Genomic DNA, 17,527 nt, shown 5'->3' on the forward strand with positions numbered 1-17,527 from the left:
TCTTTCTGCTATTGCTTTGTTCTTTGGGAGGGCATATCACAGAAAAAAGGCATGACAATTAGAGATTACCTCCACTAGGCCAATAAGATCCCATAGATTAGGCCTCCTCTGAATTCCATCAGCCGGCCAATGTCGACTGGCAACTACCCGGAGGAGAGCCTTCTTGGTGGCTGCTCCGACCCTATGGAACGAACTCCCCGTGGAGATTCATACCCTCACCACCCTCCAGACCTTCCGCGTAGCCCTTAAAACCTGGCTGTCCCGACAGGCCTGGGGCTAAAGACTTCAACCCCACTCGAATGGTATGACTGTTGCGCTTTTTTTAACGATGTATTGTCTTCATGTTTGTAACTTGTTTGTCCTTCCCTCCCCCTGAATTGTGAGCCGCCCTGAGTCCCATCAGGGAAAAGGGCGGCATACAAATAAAGTAAAATCAAAAAATCAAATCAAGATTAGACACAATTGGACTAACTTTGAATACTCCCTTCTTGAGAGGTCACATCAGAGGTGGTATTCAACCAGTTTGGATTGATTCGGGTGAACCGGTAATGGAAATTTTGAGTAGTTCAGAGAACTGGCAAATATCACCTCTGGTTGGCCCTGCCCTCCTGCCCCGGTTGCTCCCTGTCCTATATTCCCTTGTTTTTTTAGTTCAACTGATTTGCGTGGCAGAGTGGATTGCTGTGCCTCAGATGAACTAAAAAACAGCTCAGCTCACCAGCGCTGACACCGAGGGGGGCCTTTCAGTGCTGTGCCCATACCAAAGCGCTCTTTCATAGAATCAGTAGGAAAAGATTTGGAACCATTGGTGTCCTTTGGAAAGAATGAGTGTAGGCCAATTTAATTCTTACCTGCTTTACCTACATCCAATAGTAATATCTGCTTGCTTCCAATTAATATATTAGGATTTTTGCCTTTTTTTCGTTCCAAATACACACTGGTTTCCTTCATTCTGAGAGTCCAAAATAAAGCCTTGGATAGACATTTATTTAACATACTGTATTTTAAGGTGGCTGATTGAGGAAATCCTCTGTACAATATACAGAAGTTCTAATAAAAATTAAAATCATGTTCTGCCACATACTGAGATAAAAAGACTTTTATTTGGCATCAAAATGAGATAGGTATTAATTAATTAATTGTCTTATCTCATTTGTTAGGGGAGTCTGAAGAAGAGCTTTCCATGAAGATTTTAAGACTGAATTTACTTTTTGTTCCCAAGGTGCATCGTGTAGTAGTAAGATCCACTTATTTGATGGACTATCTCTTGTAGCAGAGATAGATGAGATTTGTAGGATTTAAGAATTTTGCCTTTAGATTACCCTTTTGGCTTTTTGAATTGCTTTTATGACTTGGCTTTTTCTATAGGCAGTAGCACCAGGATGTTAGGACAGCCCCATATATGTGTGTTTGTTTTCTGAATTTATTAATATGGTGTCTTGCTTTTCTTTTATGTTGGATTATTTTTGATTTGGTTGTGGGGCTTTTTATATTGACTTTTTGTAAACTGATTGTTGGCTGCCCAGAATTATGTGTGGGCAGCCACATACATTTTTTCAATAGATGAACACATAAAATTGCTCTCGGCAAGAATTGACTAAACTTAAAGGCTCACTTCTTGAGATAATTGTAGACTGGCAGACTATAGCGACTCCTTGCTTCTCTTTGGTCTAAATTAAATAAAAGGAATTAGTGTAAGACAGATGCTTGTCGAGATGTTGCCACAGCTCATTAATATCAAATCTGTAAGCGGGAACCTGCGAGCTTCATTTTTGTATTGGTTTCTTTTGATGTGGATAAAATGGCAAAAAGCTATTTGATCGATACTTTTCATATTCTGTTCATATCTTCAATTCATTTTTCTGTTTCTGGTATGTAGGACGTTTGCTGGTGGATCTAAACAGAGTTACTTACAGCCATCTGATTAAGATGTCTAGAAGTACCATCCTGTGTGACTTTTGCTAGAAAATAAGAGCAGTGAAAAATGTCTGTGAATGCTTGCTTTCTGCAAATGAACATGACTACCTTCTAGAGCAGGGGTGTCAAACTCAAGGCCCGTGGGCCAGATCTGGCCCCCAGGGTGCTTAGATATGCCCACCCTGGAAACAGCGAAGCACCAGTCCGCGGTACTTCTACCTGCAAAAACGGGTTCCCAATCTCTGTTGCTGGCTGGGACGGCCTCCTGCAACCCTCTGCCAGCGAAAATGGAGCTCCCAAGCTCTGGTTTTACTGGCAGAGGATTGCAGGATGCCGTCCCAGCCAGCAACAGAAATTGGGAGCCCGTTTTCACTGGCAGACCACTTGGGCCACCACATGCGCCGCTGACATGAGTAATGTCAAATGGCCATGCCCACCCTGGTCATGCCCACTCCGGCCCTTAGAGGTCAAACACAACCCTGAGGTGGCCCTCAGTGAAATCAAGTTTGACACTCCTGTTTCAGAGAAAGTCATATATACCCTGCTTATTGATTGTTAGGTTCCTGACAGGTGAGTTAGAGCAGAAAAGAAGTAAGACAGGCTTTTTCTGTCAGGAACCTGCATTTAAATGTCAAAAATAAGTGGAAAGGAAAGGAAGAGAGAGATCAGGAGGAACTTAGTGGAGGGAAATGCACACTAGGAAGAGGCTTTGGAAGTTAGGAAATAGCCTGGATGTCAGGTTCTTCAGCATTGCATCCTGGTAATGCCTGTGTCAGGATTCCAAATAACATACAAAATTAAATCAGAGTCCAAGGCAAAGTATTGCTCAAAGTTCCAATTTATTAAGAGAGTCATGTTGGCAATCTGGAGAAACCCGAATCTGAGCTTCCTGGGTTTTCCCCACCCAGTTGAGAGTTCATGATCTTGCCCCCATGCCCACAAGTCCATCACATGGTCCAATCTTCCACTGCCGTGCTGGCAGTTCCACCCATCCAGTTCTAGTCCGGTGCAGAGGTGTAGAGACAAAGGATGACCTTGGATTCTACAAAGGAATGTAATTTTGACAACATCACATTCTACTCCTTACTATTCTCCCTCCCAATTCCCCACTAATGAAACAGCATAGTAGAGTAGAATATTAATGTGGCAGGCCAAAGATCCCAAAGGAACCATCTGCAGGTTTGACAGCCTGTTGGTTTTCCCCTGAAACAGACAGGCAGATTATGATCTAGTCAAACAAAGCCCCGCTTGTTGTACATAACACTCTAGAGTAACAATTTGTTTTTCTTACTTTTGGATATTGTGAAACAAGTGCGGTTAATTCAAGGAGCCATATGTTGCTAAGACCTATCCTCAAGCTTTAGTTGAAGTTTCCTTTGGGGTTTGTGCTTCTTTTTCCATTGTTGCTTGGCTCCATACAGCCTTCCCTTCTCTTCCCTGATCCTTGTTGTGCTACATTTTTGAAATCTCAGCAGTCACTTGGACCCTGCTTAATAAGACTTTGGGATTGGAGTGGTGTGGTTTGGTGAGATAAGGTATTGTGTTTACTGTTTTCTTGTTCAGAGATCAGCTTTAACATGGAAGAGGCAAGAGTGGGAGAGCACAACCATTTAGTGCTTCCAAAAGAACCTTTCTTCTCCCCCTTCTTCTTTTTTTAGAATCTCCTTTGTACTTTCTTCAACACATCCTCCACACTTTCTCTTTAATATTCAGCATTTTGAGGCTAAATAAGAAGGTGCTGACTTTAAGAGAACTGTTGATGCTCTTTCTGCAGGGTGAGGAAACTATCCTTCAGGCCAAACTATTGGCAAAATACGGACACTGGCAAAGAATTGATGAAAGAAAAGCAGTGCAATGGTGGGAAAAACAGATTGGTCTTCTCGGGGGAACACAAAGTGCTTTGACCCAAGAGGGTAATTTCTTTGCAAAGACATAAGCGTGTCTTTGGAAAGAATTGAGCAATTCAAAATGTCAGTGAAGCTTTTCAAGTTTCCTGAAGTTATACTTATAGAACATTGTGCCCAGCAGGGGAAATAATATTAATTTTGCATTAGCACTTAGCTCTGGAAAGCTACCACTCCTGATGACAAGCAGTAAATTCACAATAAATAAAACTAATAGTAGTTGTAACTCCAACAAAAAAGAGGAAGTCTGCTTTTGCCACAAGGAGAGATTAATTCAAATTGAGAGACTAATTTTTTAACAAGATGGAAAGATTTGTTTTTTTATTTTCCAAGATTCTATATCCATTTTCTCAAGTGGCATCAGGTTATTAATGATGCTTTTTGCTATGCCAGTTTGTATCTCTACCAGGCTAGTATTGCCTCTCAGAATGGTAGCACTTAAGAGGTCTGAATTTCAGTAATAGGACATGACATTTCCATGCTGAAGGACCCAAATCCAATCTTTGATCTCTTGCAGACGAACAGTTTGCAAGTAATGAAAAATTCTTCTGCCTGGAATCTTCGAACAGTAAAAGCCAAAGAAGAGTGATCTTATTGCTGAATCACATATTTATATTGGCTATTTATTTAATGACTCATGCAAATGAGGTATTTAGATAGAACTTTGAAATTTACCATATTTTTCGGACTATAAGACGCACCAGTGTATAAGACGCACCAAGTTTTCGAAGAGGTAGTAAGAAAAAAAAGTTTTTGCCTTCCCTCAGCCCCCAGCAGCACTCTGTAGGTTTCAGCAGGGCTGGGACAAGGTAAAAACATCCCCGTTTTTGCCATGCCCCAGTCCTGCTGAAGCCTGCAAAGTGCTGCTAGGGACTGAGGGAAGGCAAAAAAGCCTCAGTTCTTGTGAAAAATGGCCCATTTTTCACAAAAACTGAGGCTTTTTTGCATTGCCTCAGCCCTGCTGAAGCCTTCAGAGGGCTGCTGGGGGCTGAGGGAAGGCAAAAAGGCCTCAGTTTTTGCGAAAAACGGAGAAGTTTCTCCGAAACACGTCCTTAAAAACCACCTTTAATCCATGTTATATAAACCTGTGTTGTTTCACCAAACCACACCTAAGATTAATCACAGTTTAGGTTTTCTGCAGGTATTAAGCTGCAGATTAAAAAAAAAACTGAAGCAGATAGTAATACTTTCCTCAGGGTTGTGCTGTAATAGGGAACTGCATAAGTCAGGTTTACATTAATTTCTACCACTGCAAACCCTGATCACTTGTAATGCTTCAACAGAACTGCTATGATGCAGTTTCAAAATTCACTTGATCCTGTAAGTCAGTAAATGCCAAAAATTCAAACAGTAGATGCCTGGATGTTTTCATGGTCTCATGGCTCCTGTGAGAATAGCAAGGTGGAAGCTGTGGGCAGGAGGGCCTTGGCAGACTTTTTCTGCCATTTTTCAAATGGGAAGCTTGGTTGGCTACCGGTCACGCCATTGTCATCTTAGGTCTGGAGTATTGATGCTCACTTGCCATGGTGTTGCAATTGACCTAAGAAGCCATGCTCCAGGTATTACAGGCCGATCTGTATTTGCCAATGTGCTCTCTCTTCTATAGGACCTTTATTTGTTGCCAGCTAGCTTCTAGCTGCCATTCAAGGAACTTCTTTTTAATTATCTGGATTTCTGCATGGCTCAGGATTTGGATATCTTCGAGCCACCTGCTCTGAGAAGAATCTGGATGCCAAAGAAGATTTGTTAGAGGAAATACGTTCCTTTGAAAGGATGTAGTTATTAGGGATCCATTGTGCATGCCTTCTCAGTGATGCTTCCCCCCGTCTGGAATACCTCCAGAGATGGTATTCAGCAGGTTCTGACCAGTTCTGGAGAACCAGTAGTGGAAATTTTGAGTAGTCCGGAGAACCGGTAAATATCACCTCTGACTGATCCAACCCCCATCTATTCTCTGCCACCCGAGTCCCAGCTGATTGGAAGGGAATGGGGATTCTGCAGTAGCCTTCCCCTGCCACGCCCACCAAGCCACACTCACAGAACCGGTAGTAAAAATGTTTGAATCCCACCACTGAATACTTCCACTCGGATATTGGAGCAGTCCCTTCCGTTCTCAACTTCCATAAGGTGTTCAAGGCTGCTGGGAACAGAAGAGTGGGGATGATTTATCCCAGGGTTTTGAAAATGTTGATTGATTGTGGCAGGCATTTATGGTTTGTTTAGGTTGTGGAAATTCAGGCACTGCCTTGGATGAAATATTGCTATGCATGCCTCCAGTCCATAAATGGTGCCATCTGCATCCATTATTACTTATTTGGTTATAATATTTGCAGCCTGCTCTTCCTTCAGAACATACCAAGTGGCATTTCAACGACAGAGCTGCCTGTGGGGTAAAATAATTTGAAAGAGAATTATATGTCCAAGTCTGTTACGATTGAACAGAAGTCCTGTGTGGTTTTCCTGCATCCATGCAGAAGGCTCTAATCACTGGATCTCATTTGCAAACAGAGATAACTCTGCATTTGGTGATTCGTTTTGCACTAGTAGGAGCAAGCAACTTTGCAAACTGTCAAGGGATGCCCTTTGCTTTGAATGTGAGCCTGTTTTAACTGTAAAACAGGCCGTCGTTTTGAAAACATTTCAATATTGAAACTGGTTCTGGGCAGTGGTGAAATTTAATTTTTTTGCCCATCGGTTCTGTGGGCGTGGCTTGGTGGTGATGGGGTCATGTGACTGGGTGGGCGTTGCCACCTTTTTTTCATTTTTTAAAGCATTTTTTTCCTTCCTATTCGCCTGAACATGCAGGAAAAAATTGCTTTAAAAGCGGGGGGGGGGGGGGAGTTCTTTTCTACTACCGGTTCGCAGAACCAGGGACAATTGTCCCTACCAGTTCGGCCAAGTCAGGCCAAACCAGGAGGATTTCACTCCTGGTTCTGGGTTGGAACTTCTCCAAGCATTCCTTTTGCACTCAAAATGGGATGTTTCAAGTGGTTCCAAACTAACATTTTGTATATACAATGCCTGTTTAATGCTTCTAAGGAATATTGAACTGCATTACCTGTTGTGTTTTGTAGCACTGGGACGGGCAGTGCTTGCTGCTGAATCTTAAATGTAAAAGGGTAGATCTTTAGTGGGTGGGGTGGACCATATCTGTGAAGCTCCATGTAGACCAATCTGCAGACAGTGGCACCACAGGTTGACTACATCGCAGTATGAAAAACTAAATAGAAGCTTGAAAAGATCCTGTGCCTATTCAGCTTCTGGGCTGCCAGCTTGCATCTGTAGGAGGATTAGTCTGCTGATAACAGTAGAATAAATAACAGTATTTTTTCCCCCCTGTTGACAAAGTTTTAGTGTTTACGTTTGAGCTACATATTACTAATCCGATTCAGAGTGTGGCTTAATTAGCTTTCCTCATTTAGTGATTAATTGAAAAAAACATAGAGAGACAGAGTTAATTACAAATACCAGAACAGTACAAGTTTCTGTTTATTTGTTCCTTCTTCCTGCTTCACACCCACCATCTTGATGCATTAAAAATTTTATTTTGCAATGAACTGAATGTGAGTTGAATAGAAATTTACATAGATATTTTTTTATCCGAATGAGTGCCTTAGTTTTCTTATCTTGTTTGTGTGTGTGTGTTAGCATTTTAGATACTTGGCTTTTTTCCTACAAAAAGGAAAGGCATGCTGTATATTCCTATCACTCATGGAACTAAAGGGGTAGGAACAAGATAATTTGCCAGAGCCTTAAAAAAATACCCTTGTTCCCTGACATAAAGATGGCCCTGTTAACATTCAGGAGGGAAGTGAAAACTATTCTCTGGTCCTGGACCCTTGGATTTTAACTTTCCAGGGAGGCGTTTAACACGTTTTACCAGCTGATATTATTACATTATTATTGTTGCATATGTGCAAGGGATATCACAGTCTTTAGACTGGAACTTTGCCGTCCTTTGGGTTCTAACCCAAATCTAGGAATGGTGGAAGTATAATGATATTTATAACAATGGTTTTAACTTTTTATGGTGTTTTACATACGTGAACCAGACAGAATATGGCCACAAATGTACACACAGAGCAACAGTCCCAATCCATAGAGAGCAGGCCAGCAAAGAATTTAAAATGTCCAAAGTGGAGAAGCAGAAACATGATATGTGGGAATGATATTGGAAGGCAGGAGGGAGAGCTGTAGAGGGACAACTGGCATGTAAAAGGTTTCTCAGTCCATAGAAGGAGGGAGAACATAGGAAGCATGTTCAGAAGGGATCCTTCTGGTATTTTGGAGAGTAAAATTTCGGGAGAAATGCTAGACATAAGACCACATTAAATCAGACAGTATTTATTTATTCTTTACTTAATTTATTATTTCGGGATACCGTATATAGTCACCTATCTGGCAATTCCAACTTCAATATTGTTTTCCCTCAGATTGCAGAAGGTAAATTGAATCTGAGGTTAAAGTGGAAGGGTGGTTACTTCAAGTTTATATAATGAATTCAAGACAGATGGAATCTCCAGGGACTTCGTGGTTTATTACTTAGAATCTGCGGATGATGTTAGTGACTTTAGGGATGGGTGAAAATTTATTTTGCTTTTTTTGTGTTTTAAAATTCTATTTTTTCAGTATTAATACTTGAGAACTTGTATTCTGGATAACATTCCACAGGTAATGTTATGGATTTACCTCAAATTCTCAGTGGATTGCTTCTTTATTGTTTCTATATTGTCTAGCCTATAATAACTAAATATTTGAAAAGCTTGATGTCTAATCCTTTCTGAGACTTTCTCGCTACTCTTGCAGCCTTTACTTTTGTTGTTCTAATTGAGTTCTTACCTGTTTGTATTTAGTTCCTTAGATGCCTTGAGCTCTTTCTGTTTTATTTTTGCAATGTCTAGAATTCAAAGGAATGTTTCAAATGAAATAACCTCTCTGTTTGAGAAACTCCTCTAAGATTTGTTTAAAAAATACTATTGCAACCTAGATTGTCATTTTTCTATACTTTTTTCTAATATGTGTATAGAATGCAGTTTTGGTTATTAACCTTATTTTCTGCTCTTGATTTCTCTTCTTACAAAAAGCAAGGGTTAAGGCTAGTTGAGGGAGAATCTCTGATTCTTATGACAGAGAAGCCTGGGAAACCAGTAGCTATAGGGCCATTGACTTGAAAACATAGCAGGGAGAGGCAGAAGTTTTAAATATTAGGGCAGGATTCTTGTGTACCATTAGATGGATAACTTTTTTTCCAGGGGTGGGCTTCAAAATTTTTAGCAAGAGGTTCTCTGCCCGGTTGCTGGGTGGGCGTGGCCTAGTCAGCCTCCTGCACCATGGGGAGGGGGTCGTTTTTACCCTCCCTGGGCTCTGGAGGCTTTGCTCAAGCCAACGGGAGGGCGAAAATGGCCTTCCCCAAACTTCCAGTAGACCCGGTTTTTGCCCTCCCTGAGCGTCCGCATGCACGCTGTATCCAAAATGGGAGGGATGGGTGTGGGGTGGGCGGGGCCAGCCAGGAGTGGGATTTGGGGGTTCTCCGAACTGCACAGAATGTTAGCTAGAGGTTCTCCTGAACCCCTGTGAATCCTCAGAAGCCAACCCCTGTTTTTTCCTATATATGCCTTCCTAATTCCCTGCAGTAAATCTAGTTAGCTAACTTTCTTATGTTGGCGTAGGACTGTAGAATGAGGAGAGAGTTTAATTGTCATACCTGATATGCACATTTGACAGTTTTATTCATTCTGCGCGCAAGGTGATTATCAGCTTGGCTTCATTTTATCATTAACAACCTCTTCCCCTTCCTTCTTTAGAAGTTATGGAAAATTAAATTGTCAGTGGAGCTGTGATATTCATGGCTGAAAGATGAGTCATTTGGGTGCTTTTCACCCCGTTGTTGTAGCATGAAATTATTTTTGAGGACCTTTCAAAGACAGTGATGTCTGCTTTTGTTTTTGTGGCCGAGAACAGTAACGCTTGTCTTTGCCTTTCCCAAAAGATGGTGGCATTCCTGTGAAGCCTCAAAGAGAATGGGTCCACATGGACAGTGTAGAATTTGAGAAGCTGGAGTGGACGAAGGACCTTCCTCCGCTGAGGCAGAGCCAAATAAAAAAGGTTGGAAAATAACAAAAAGCAATTTCTTCTCTCTTGCTTTTCAAAATGATCTTTCTCCAGAATGCATGAAAGTGGAAAGAATTTGGTTGGCTTAAATAGATTTCGGTGCTCTAAATTGTTCTAGATTTTCTGCCACGTTTTCATATAGCTGAATAACTTAATAAGAAATAATGTTTTTGTCTCTTTTTCCAATAGGGGATGCAAGCACGCTTTAGTCTGAAAGGAGAACTTATTCCTCCAGATAAAGAGTTTCCCACACATTTGGGCCTACATCACCATGGAGAAGAAGCAGAGGTAGGTGAAGAGCAACTTCAGATTTAAGCATATCTGCAATCTTATTGCGTAGTTTGTGTCACACTATTCTGCCATTTTTTTACCTAATTGTGGACTAATGAGAGCCCACAGTATAAACTTGTAAAGATCTGCTTTAAAAATTTTAGAAAGAAAAATAAACATGATGAAAAGCCTAGTGTTTGGGACTTTTTATAGTCCTTAAAAGAGGGCTATAAAATAAAAAACTCTCAAATTCTAGCCTTGCGACAGATTGTATTTCTCTATGTGTAGCTTATGTTATGAGCTTAATTCCTCTAAAGCTCTTGCTTTCCATTTGCTTTTGTTGTAAACATCCCCTTTTAGGCAGATTTATCAGGCATATCATCTTCATTTGCCATAGTGTGATATGAATGGTGTGGAAGATGGGTAGAAGATGATTAATTTAACTCTTTGCTCAATAAAATTTTTTATCCAGAGAAATGAACAATGGCCTGAGATGGTAATATATTACTATTATTGCTCCTTTCTGCTGATAGCACACTATACTCTCTTTTTACTCTTGACTGTTTCACTGTTTGTTTATTTGATCATAGAGAGCTGGCTATTCACTGCAAGAACTCTTCCACTTATCTCGTAGCCAAGTCACTCAGCAAAGGACGCTGGCTTTACAGGTGCTGGGTCACATTGTCCAGAAGGTAAGCTCAGAGTTTGCGAGGAGTTTGAATGCTTTCCCAGTGGTGCTTTTATAGAGTTCCATGATCTTTTCATTAGGTGTTGTAGGTAGTTGAAATTGGTAATATAGCATCTTTATGTCTAATAGAGAGATATCGTTTTTGAATCTGAAGTGGGAGAAGGTATGGTGAATTCATGCCTAAAAATGCATCCCCTTTAAGAACTTGCTAAAAAGTATAGTTTAGTGCCAATGCCAGATCTAAACCATTTGTGACTTGCTCACACTTTGAATAGTATCAACATGTAGCAGTGAAATATTTTTTGACTCTAGACAAATAGCTTTCCCATTGGTAATTACCATTGCTGTTTGCTTTTCTGCTTTGATGTATAGCCTGTAAGTTGCCTTGGGAATCTCTTTTCCATTGGTTGAGAACATTGATTTAGGTCTTCTGACCAATAGGTGAATCATTAAAAATTCATTTAGAAATATAGTATGCATAGATACCAAAACACAAAGATAAAATTGTAGCCAGTAACCCCTCCAAATTTCATTGTCGTTTTGGAGCTTGTCTTTCTGTGATATGGTGTGAAGCAGGACCTGCTAAAGACTAGCCTTTTTCACCTGTTTTAGAGGATCAAGAATATATACAATATGCCTAGGCTATAACTGCTTCTGTTATCAGTGATCTTCCATTTGCTGGAAGGCTTTCCCAAATTGCCCCACGACACAAGAAGGAGCAGTGCAGTAGCAGCTTTTATGCGGTCCTAGGCAATTTTGTTGGGGTCGAGCTGATATGGACTAATGTCCTTGTCCATGCTAATGGATGTTTGCTTGCAATGTGTGTTTCAGGCCAAGGCAGGAGGGTTTGCCTCCTCGCTGGAAGGAAGCGTCCTGCAGGTGTTGCTTGATGCTGGTTTCCTATTTTTGCTCCGTTTCTCCTTGGATGATCCAGTGGATAATGTCATGGCAGCCACTGTCCATGTTCTCCATGCACTGCTTGTCTCTCTGGTTGATGAGGTTTGTATCTTCAGAATACTTGAATCTGTTTAAAAGACTTCATTGCTCACTGAAAAAAAAAGGAATGGCTAAATTCCTTCACTTGAGATGGATGTTTCCCTCCCCCCCCCATTCTATAGATGTCTGGCATCAAAGTGATGCTTTGACCTTTTGTATCTGACTTTGTATTAGTGCTTGCTCACCTTCTGAGCCACTGTATTCCCATTTAAACATCTTGCAAACATTAAGTATTATTCTGAGATTGTCCTGAATGATTTCTTTTGGAAATAGCAATAACAATAGCAATAGCACTTAGACTTATATACTGCTCCATAGTGCTTTACATACAGGACTTTCTGAGCAATGTAATTTTCTTGCAATGAAAATTACAAAAATCTGACCATTTTACTTACTTTATAGTAGCAGCCTTGAACAAGATGCTTTACAATATTACCTCCCAAATGGGAGATGCTGAGAATTGAATCTGAATCCTTGTTCGTGAATTCTGGATCTCAGTTAGTTTAATTATAAATCCACGTTTTCTCTCCGCTGAGAGCTTTTTGATGTTTGTTCCCTTCCAGGAATACCTTGACAAGGCTTTTGCATGGTACCAGGGCATGACTGTGTACCCTTTAATCCCAAACAGTGAGGAAGGAGAACTTGAAGAGGAAGAGGAAGGGATTGAGCTAACTCCAAATCCAAAAATACTAGGGGGGAAATCAAAGGATGAAAACAAGCCAGATGCAGAAGTGGCACGATATGATGCTGTAAAGGTAAACATCCAAAATCATACCTCAATAACTCCCTCCCTCCATTGTTACATGTTTCCAACTGAGTAAAAAATCAATCAATGGCATGTTGAACATTTCCTCAATCAAACCAAACTTTGCATTAGATGTATCACTGATTTTTCTTAGCCTTCCAAAAACTAAATTGATTATATCGGTATAAAAATCCAGTTGCCTTGAAGAGCTTTTGATCGGGGTTCATTTGCATAAGAAGATCTCTGTGGGTAAGTAGATTTAGGCCCAGAGCGGCTAGTATAATTAAGTACTTGATCTGTAAACGTTTTGACTTTTTAAAGTCATTTATTCGAATAGTGGCAATTTGGAGATACTATATTTTGTCATGAAAATTAGAGATGTCATATCTCAAATGACACACTTCTGGAGAATATCATATAATTTTTAAGGGTAACTCTGGTGGAGTTACATCTGAGTGGTTATTTCAAATATCTTATTTGGTATCTTTCAAGGACTTGCATTCGGATGAGGGAGGGGATTGTATCAATTGAAATGTGAATATAAAAGCCATTTCTATAATGTAATCTGTGTCAGGGTTCCAAGAAACAATCTGGTTGTTTCACACAGACAAGTCATCAAGTTTAAATTCCAGACAGTTTGAATTCTCCTGCTATCTCTTTCCCTCTTTGAAGAAAATGTTTTTCTCTTCCTGAGCAAGTTGTTGAAATTCCAATTATAAATATCAATAACTTTCTATAAGGGATAGCTAGTAACCCCTGAAGCATTTAATAATGGAAAAAAACATCCAGTTTGTGTATTTATTTATTAGAATTAGCATTGTTGTAATATCAGTTGCACGGTTTGTATCTTAGGGACTTCTGAAGACCAAGATACTCCATCGCTTGAGATACATCCTGGAAGTAATGCGGCCTGTGCCATTAGTGGTTTTGGAGATTCTAGATATCCTCATTCGCATAGCAAGGCATTCCACTGAGGCTTGTGTCCAGGTAAGTCTTGTAAATGTCCTTCCTTAGAAAAGAGTATTTAACATAAGAGATCAAGGCTGTGCCAGATATTCCAAGTTTGACACTTTTTGAGTTTGAAATTACCATTCCAAGTGTTCTGATCTTAAAACAAACTTCCACATACCAAGAATTTTTTCTGAGGTCAAGTCAATCTCAACCCAGGTCTATCAGAGTTGTTTAGAGAGTTTCTACCATTCTGAAAACAGTATTGAACTGTAGCATGCTAGCTTGTGACTGGATTACTTTTCCAAACTTTTTGCTGCCTAGCCGGAATAGCTCTAGACAAAACACTTTATCCCACCAGAACACAGCCAATTTAGAGGCTTAAAATGGAATATTTTGAGTTGCACTCTTTGATCCAAAATTTGAAGCAATACAATGTTTTGTTCCTTGCACTTTGGTTCTAGAGAAATCATAAAAAGAAGGGGCATTGTCCATTTTCTTGAAACATTTTGCAAGATACTTGTATCACGACAAGGAAAAGTTGTTAGCTTTGTAGCACTGACTTTTATTAAAATATATGTTTGCAGGTTCTTGATTGCCCTCGTCTTGTTGAGACTATTATCACAGAGTTTCTTCCCACCCAATGGACTCCAAGACCAGCTAAACCCGGGAAGTTGCTCGTGAGCCTACATGGAGTACCTTGTCCCACTGCCATGAAACTCATTAGAGTCTTGGCATGTGGAGGGCGAAACACAGCTGCTAGGCTGGTAAGAACTATTTTCAGCCACTACTGCTTAGCTAATTAAAATACTAAAAGTATTGGTAATAAAATCTGCAATTAACCAAATTTAATTGAAGTAAAGAGGGCAATTTCCTCATTTCCTCCAGTAAATTGGCATTCTTTATATGCATAAAGTAGAATTCAAATTTGTACAGAGGAAACAAATATACTTGAAATAAATCATGTATGATTTTCTAAATTCTGTACATATAGGAGCTGCAGACTTCAAGGGAGAGAAGCATGAAAGAAAGGCATTAGCACAGGGGTCTTGTAGCAAGTAGGACAATGGTTAATATATAAAAGATGAATATTTGTTTTTAATGCATGTATTCTCATGGAGAAGCTTCCTAGTATACACCATAAATCCATCTGGTCTCCCATTCACATGGAGAAAACTGATAAGCATATCAGGAAGGCAATAATCATTTATTTTATTTAAGCATTTTATTTCAGTTTGTATGGTTCCATTTAGTTGCTGTGCCTGATGATGATTCACAGATCTGACCCCCCATGAATTTATCTGATTCTCCTTAAAGCCACTAAATGAGATGCCAGAATTATTATATTCTGCTTGATATCAGTATGCATTCTCTCATCTCCTCTTTGTACCCTATTATAAGTCCTGAGTCTTACTTGCATTTGGTTGTTATTTACAGCTAAACAAATTTGAGATGAAGAGTCGGCTGAGCCGGTTTATAGCTGAAGATCCCAAAGACCTTTCTCTAAGGATAGAGGAAGCCATAAAAATGAGCACAGAAGCATTCCGTTTGTGGGCTGTGGCCACTGGTTATGGTCAAGCATGTGATCTCTATCGGTATGGTTTTGACTGGGTGTTTGCATTTCAAATTTCATTTCCTTTCAGTTCCAAGAGTATCAAAGCTTCTGAGTTATTTGGAAGTTTCCCTTGCCTTTTGCAGATGCCACAGTATATTCTTTGGTTCATTTACTATTCTTTTTCTCACCTAAATGCTACAGTAGAGGGAAATTGACCTTAGCAGACAGGTGATGGAATAGCGTGGATAAACTCCTGCTGTGATTTAGTTCAAAAATGCAAGTTCCTCTTCTAGAAATTAAGTTATTAAATATTGGACATAAAATTATAACTCAGTGGCATCTAATTTACTTAATATGGTTTGTTTATCTGTATATTCTTCTCAACAAAGGCTGAATAAATTGGAATAACGTGGTTGAATAAACCAGAATAAGCAAAACAGAAGTCAGTTCACTGGCAGGAGAGGGGTTGTTCATTAACAATCCTTACTTATTAGTTTATCCTGTTTTCCCAGGATGATTTCCAACCAAGTGGGTAAAAGATAAGGTGGAGTAAGACATAACTGATACAAAATACAGTATTGATCTATATGAAAAGATCTGAACTCCAAATAAGTGATTTTTTTAAAAAAATATGAACCAATTAGGAATGATGCACTTATTTGGAATCCTAGTTGATTTCTTAAAGTATTAATATTTCCTTTTCCTCTTCTATTGGAAGTTTTCTGACCATTCTGGAAGTGTCTCCAACCCAAAATAACGTCCTTTCAAGCTCAAAACAGGAATCCTTTAATTTCAGAATACTTATAGAACAATATTGGAATACTACTGGAAAAGGTGCTTTATAAAATCTGTAGATAAACCAGAGCATAGAACATCTGTTTTGAACTCAAAATGGAATTTTGAATTCAAAATATTTTCTACATTGCTATAAATGTCTTGTAATGACTTCAGTGAGGTTTTAAAAAAATAACTACGCTAACATGATTCTGTGACATCTCATTTTATTGCAATTTACAGAGATCTTTATCCTGTGCTAATGAGGATAGTTTCATCCCTATCCCAACTGACCAGCAGTTTCCAAGAAAATAACACCTTGATGGAGCTTTCTATCCAGCGAGCTGCAGCTGTTGTCACTTTGCTTACTCAAGTGACTCAGACAGCTGGCTGCCGAACGGAACTGCAAGCCCAGCTTAGCAGGTATAGTCATTTTGTCCTGCTAGTGGTTTCTCTCCTTCCCCCTCAACAAAGAATCTCCTGCAGCATTTCTCTGAATATTCAGAAGCAAAATATTCTTATAGTGGGTTTGCATTGGAAAACATGGCTTGTATTATATTTTGAAACAGGGTGGATAAAAAATGATTTAAAAAATAATAATTAAAAATCGGTTTTTATTTAAATCGGGGTTTTTTATTTTTATCAAATTTATTTGAATAAAATGCTTTTGGAGTAAAAATATTCTCTATTTAAGATATATTAATAATTTAGTTTATTCAGCATGAAATGGAGCTTGGTTATGTAACACGAGGCTATATATTCTGCAATATTTTACATTTTTGGTAAACTCATTCAGTGACTCCAAGCTCTGCAAACTAAATAGGATACCTTCATTTTGTTTGCAAATAATAATATTAAAGATTCTAACCACCAGCAAGAATGAGTCCTTACATTTAAAGAGCACATTTCAGATCCATCATGGCAGTGCCTTATGCCTGCTAATGATGCATGTTGCCTGCCATGTCCCTCACCTTGTGTCGCTGCTGCATCAGCCGCCATCCCATTAAAGTGAATTGTAATAATATTAATTATACTGGTAATAGTAGATGAGACCCAGTTTGAGTTAGCAGTTAGGGCAGTAATGGCTAACCCCCAAAATGCAATGTGAGCAACCCCTCCCCCACGCACATATGCCCCCGCACATGTGCGGCAGAGACCCGAAAACCAGCTGGCCAGCAGGAGGTGCACGCATGCGCAGTGGAGCTGGGCTGGGGTGATGGCTGGTGTGCCCGTAGAGAGTGCCATAGGTTTGCCATCACAGAGTTAGGGTGCTGTACTAGGAATAGAGGGAATAGGGAAACTTGATTTTAGTCTTGCTTCAGAGTACAGAAATTAATGGACAGTTACTCTGTCTCAGCCTTAGAAAGAAATCAGTGGAAATCCATTTCATTTCCATGGAGGTGCTTTGTCAAAAGACAACTGGACTTTCTTTGTTTTTACTTGAAGATGTTTCACTTCTCATCCAAAAAGCTTCTTCAGTTCTTGTTCGCGTCTTGGATAAAAAGTGAAACATCTTCAAAGAAAAACAAAGAAAGTCCATTTGCCTTTTGAAAAAGCAACTTTGGGACCTGGATGATTGAGAATCTCCATAGATTTCCATGTTGCCTAGAAAACTGCTT

At 39.6% G+C, this 17,527-nt stretch overlaps 1 protein-coding gene across 2 annotated transcripts in view; it reads left to right on the plus strand.

Moving 5' to 3' along the window:
* The window catches only part of RPAP1 (RNA polymerase II associated protein 1), a 56,977-nt gene that overhangs the window by 16,723 nt on the left and 22,727 nt on the right, over positions 1–17,527 (plus strand). For both annotated transcript variants that reach the window (XM_087722356.1, XM_087722365.1), the window contains exons 8-16: positions 9,811–9,926; positions 10,122–10,220; positions 10,793–10,894; positions 11,722–11,889; positions 12,450–12,641; positions 13,484–13,618; positions 14,167–14,346; positions 15,017–15,174; positions 16,152–16,331. In XM_087722356.1, coding sequence (XP_087578482.1) covers positions 9,811–9,926; positions 10,122–10,220; positions 10,793–10,894; positions 11,722–11,889; positions 12,450–12,641; positions 13,484–13,618; positions 14,167–14,346; positions 15,017–15,174; positions 16,152–16,331 — 1,330 coding nt within the window. The remainder of the gene's footprint in view (positions 1–9,810; positions 9,927–10,121; positions 10,221–10,792; positions 10,895–11,721; positions 11,890–12,449; positions 12,642–13,483; positions 13,619–14,166; positions 14,347–15,016; positions 15,175–16,151; positions 16,332–17,527) is intronic.

This window comes from Thamnophis sirtalis, unplaced genomic scaffold (assembly GCF_051295495.1).
Source record: "Thamnophis sirtalis isolate CommonGarterSnake01/CBP01778 unplaced genomic scaffold, rThaSir2_p1.2 scaffold_1, whole genome shotgun sequence".
In the NCBI taxonomy this organism is placed as follows: Eukaryota; Metazoa; Chordata; class Lepidosauria; order Squamata; family Natricidae; genus Thamnophis; species Thamnophis sirtalis.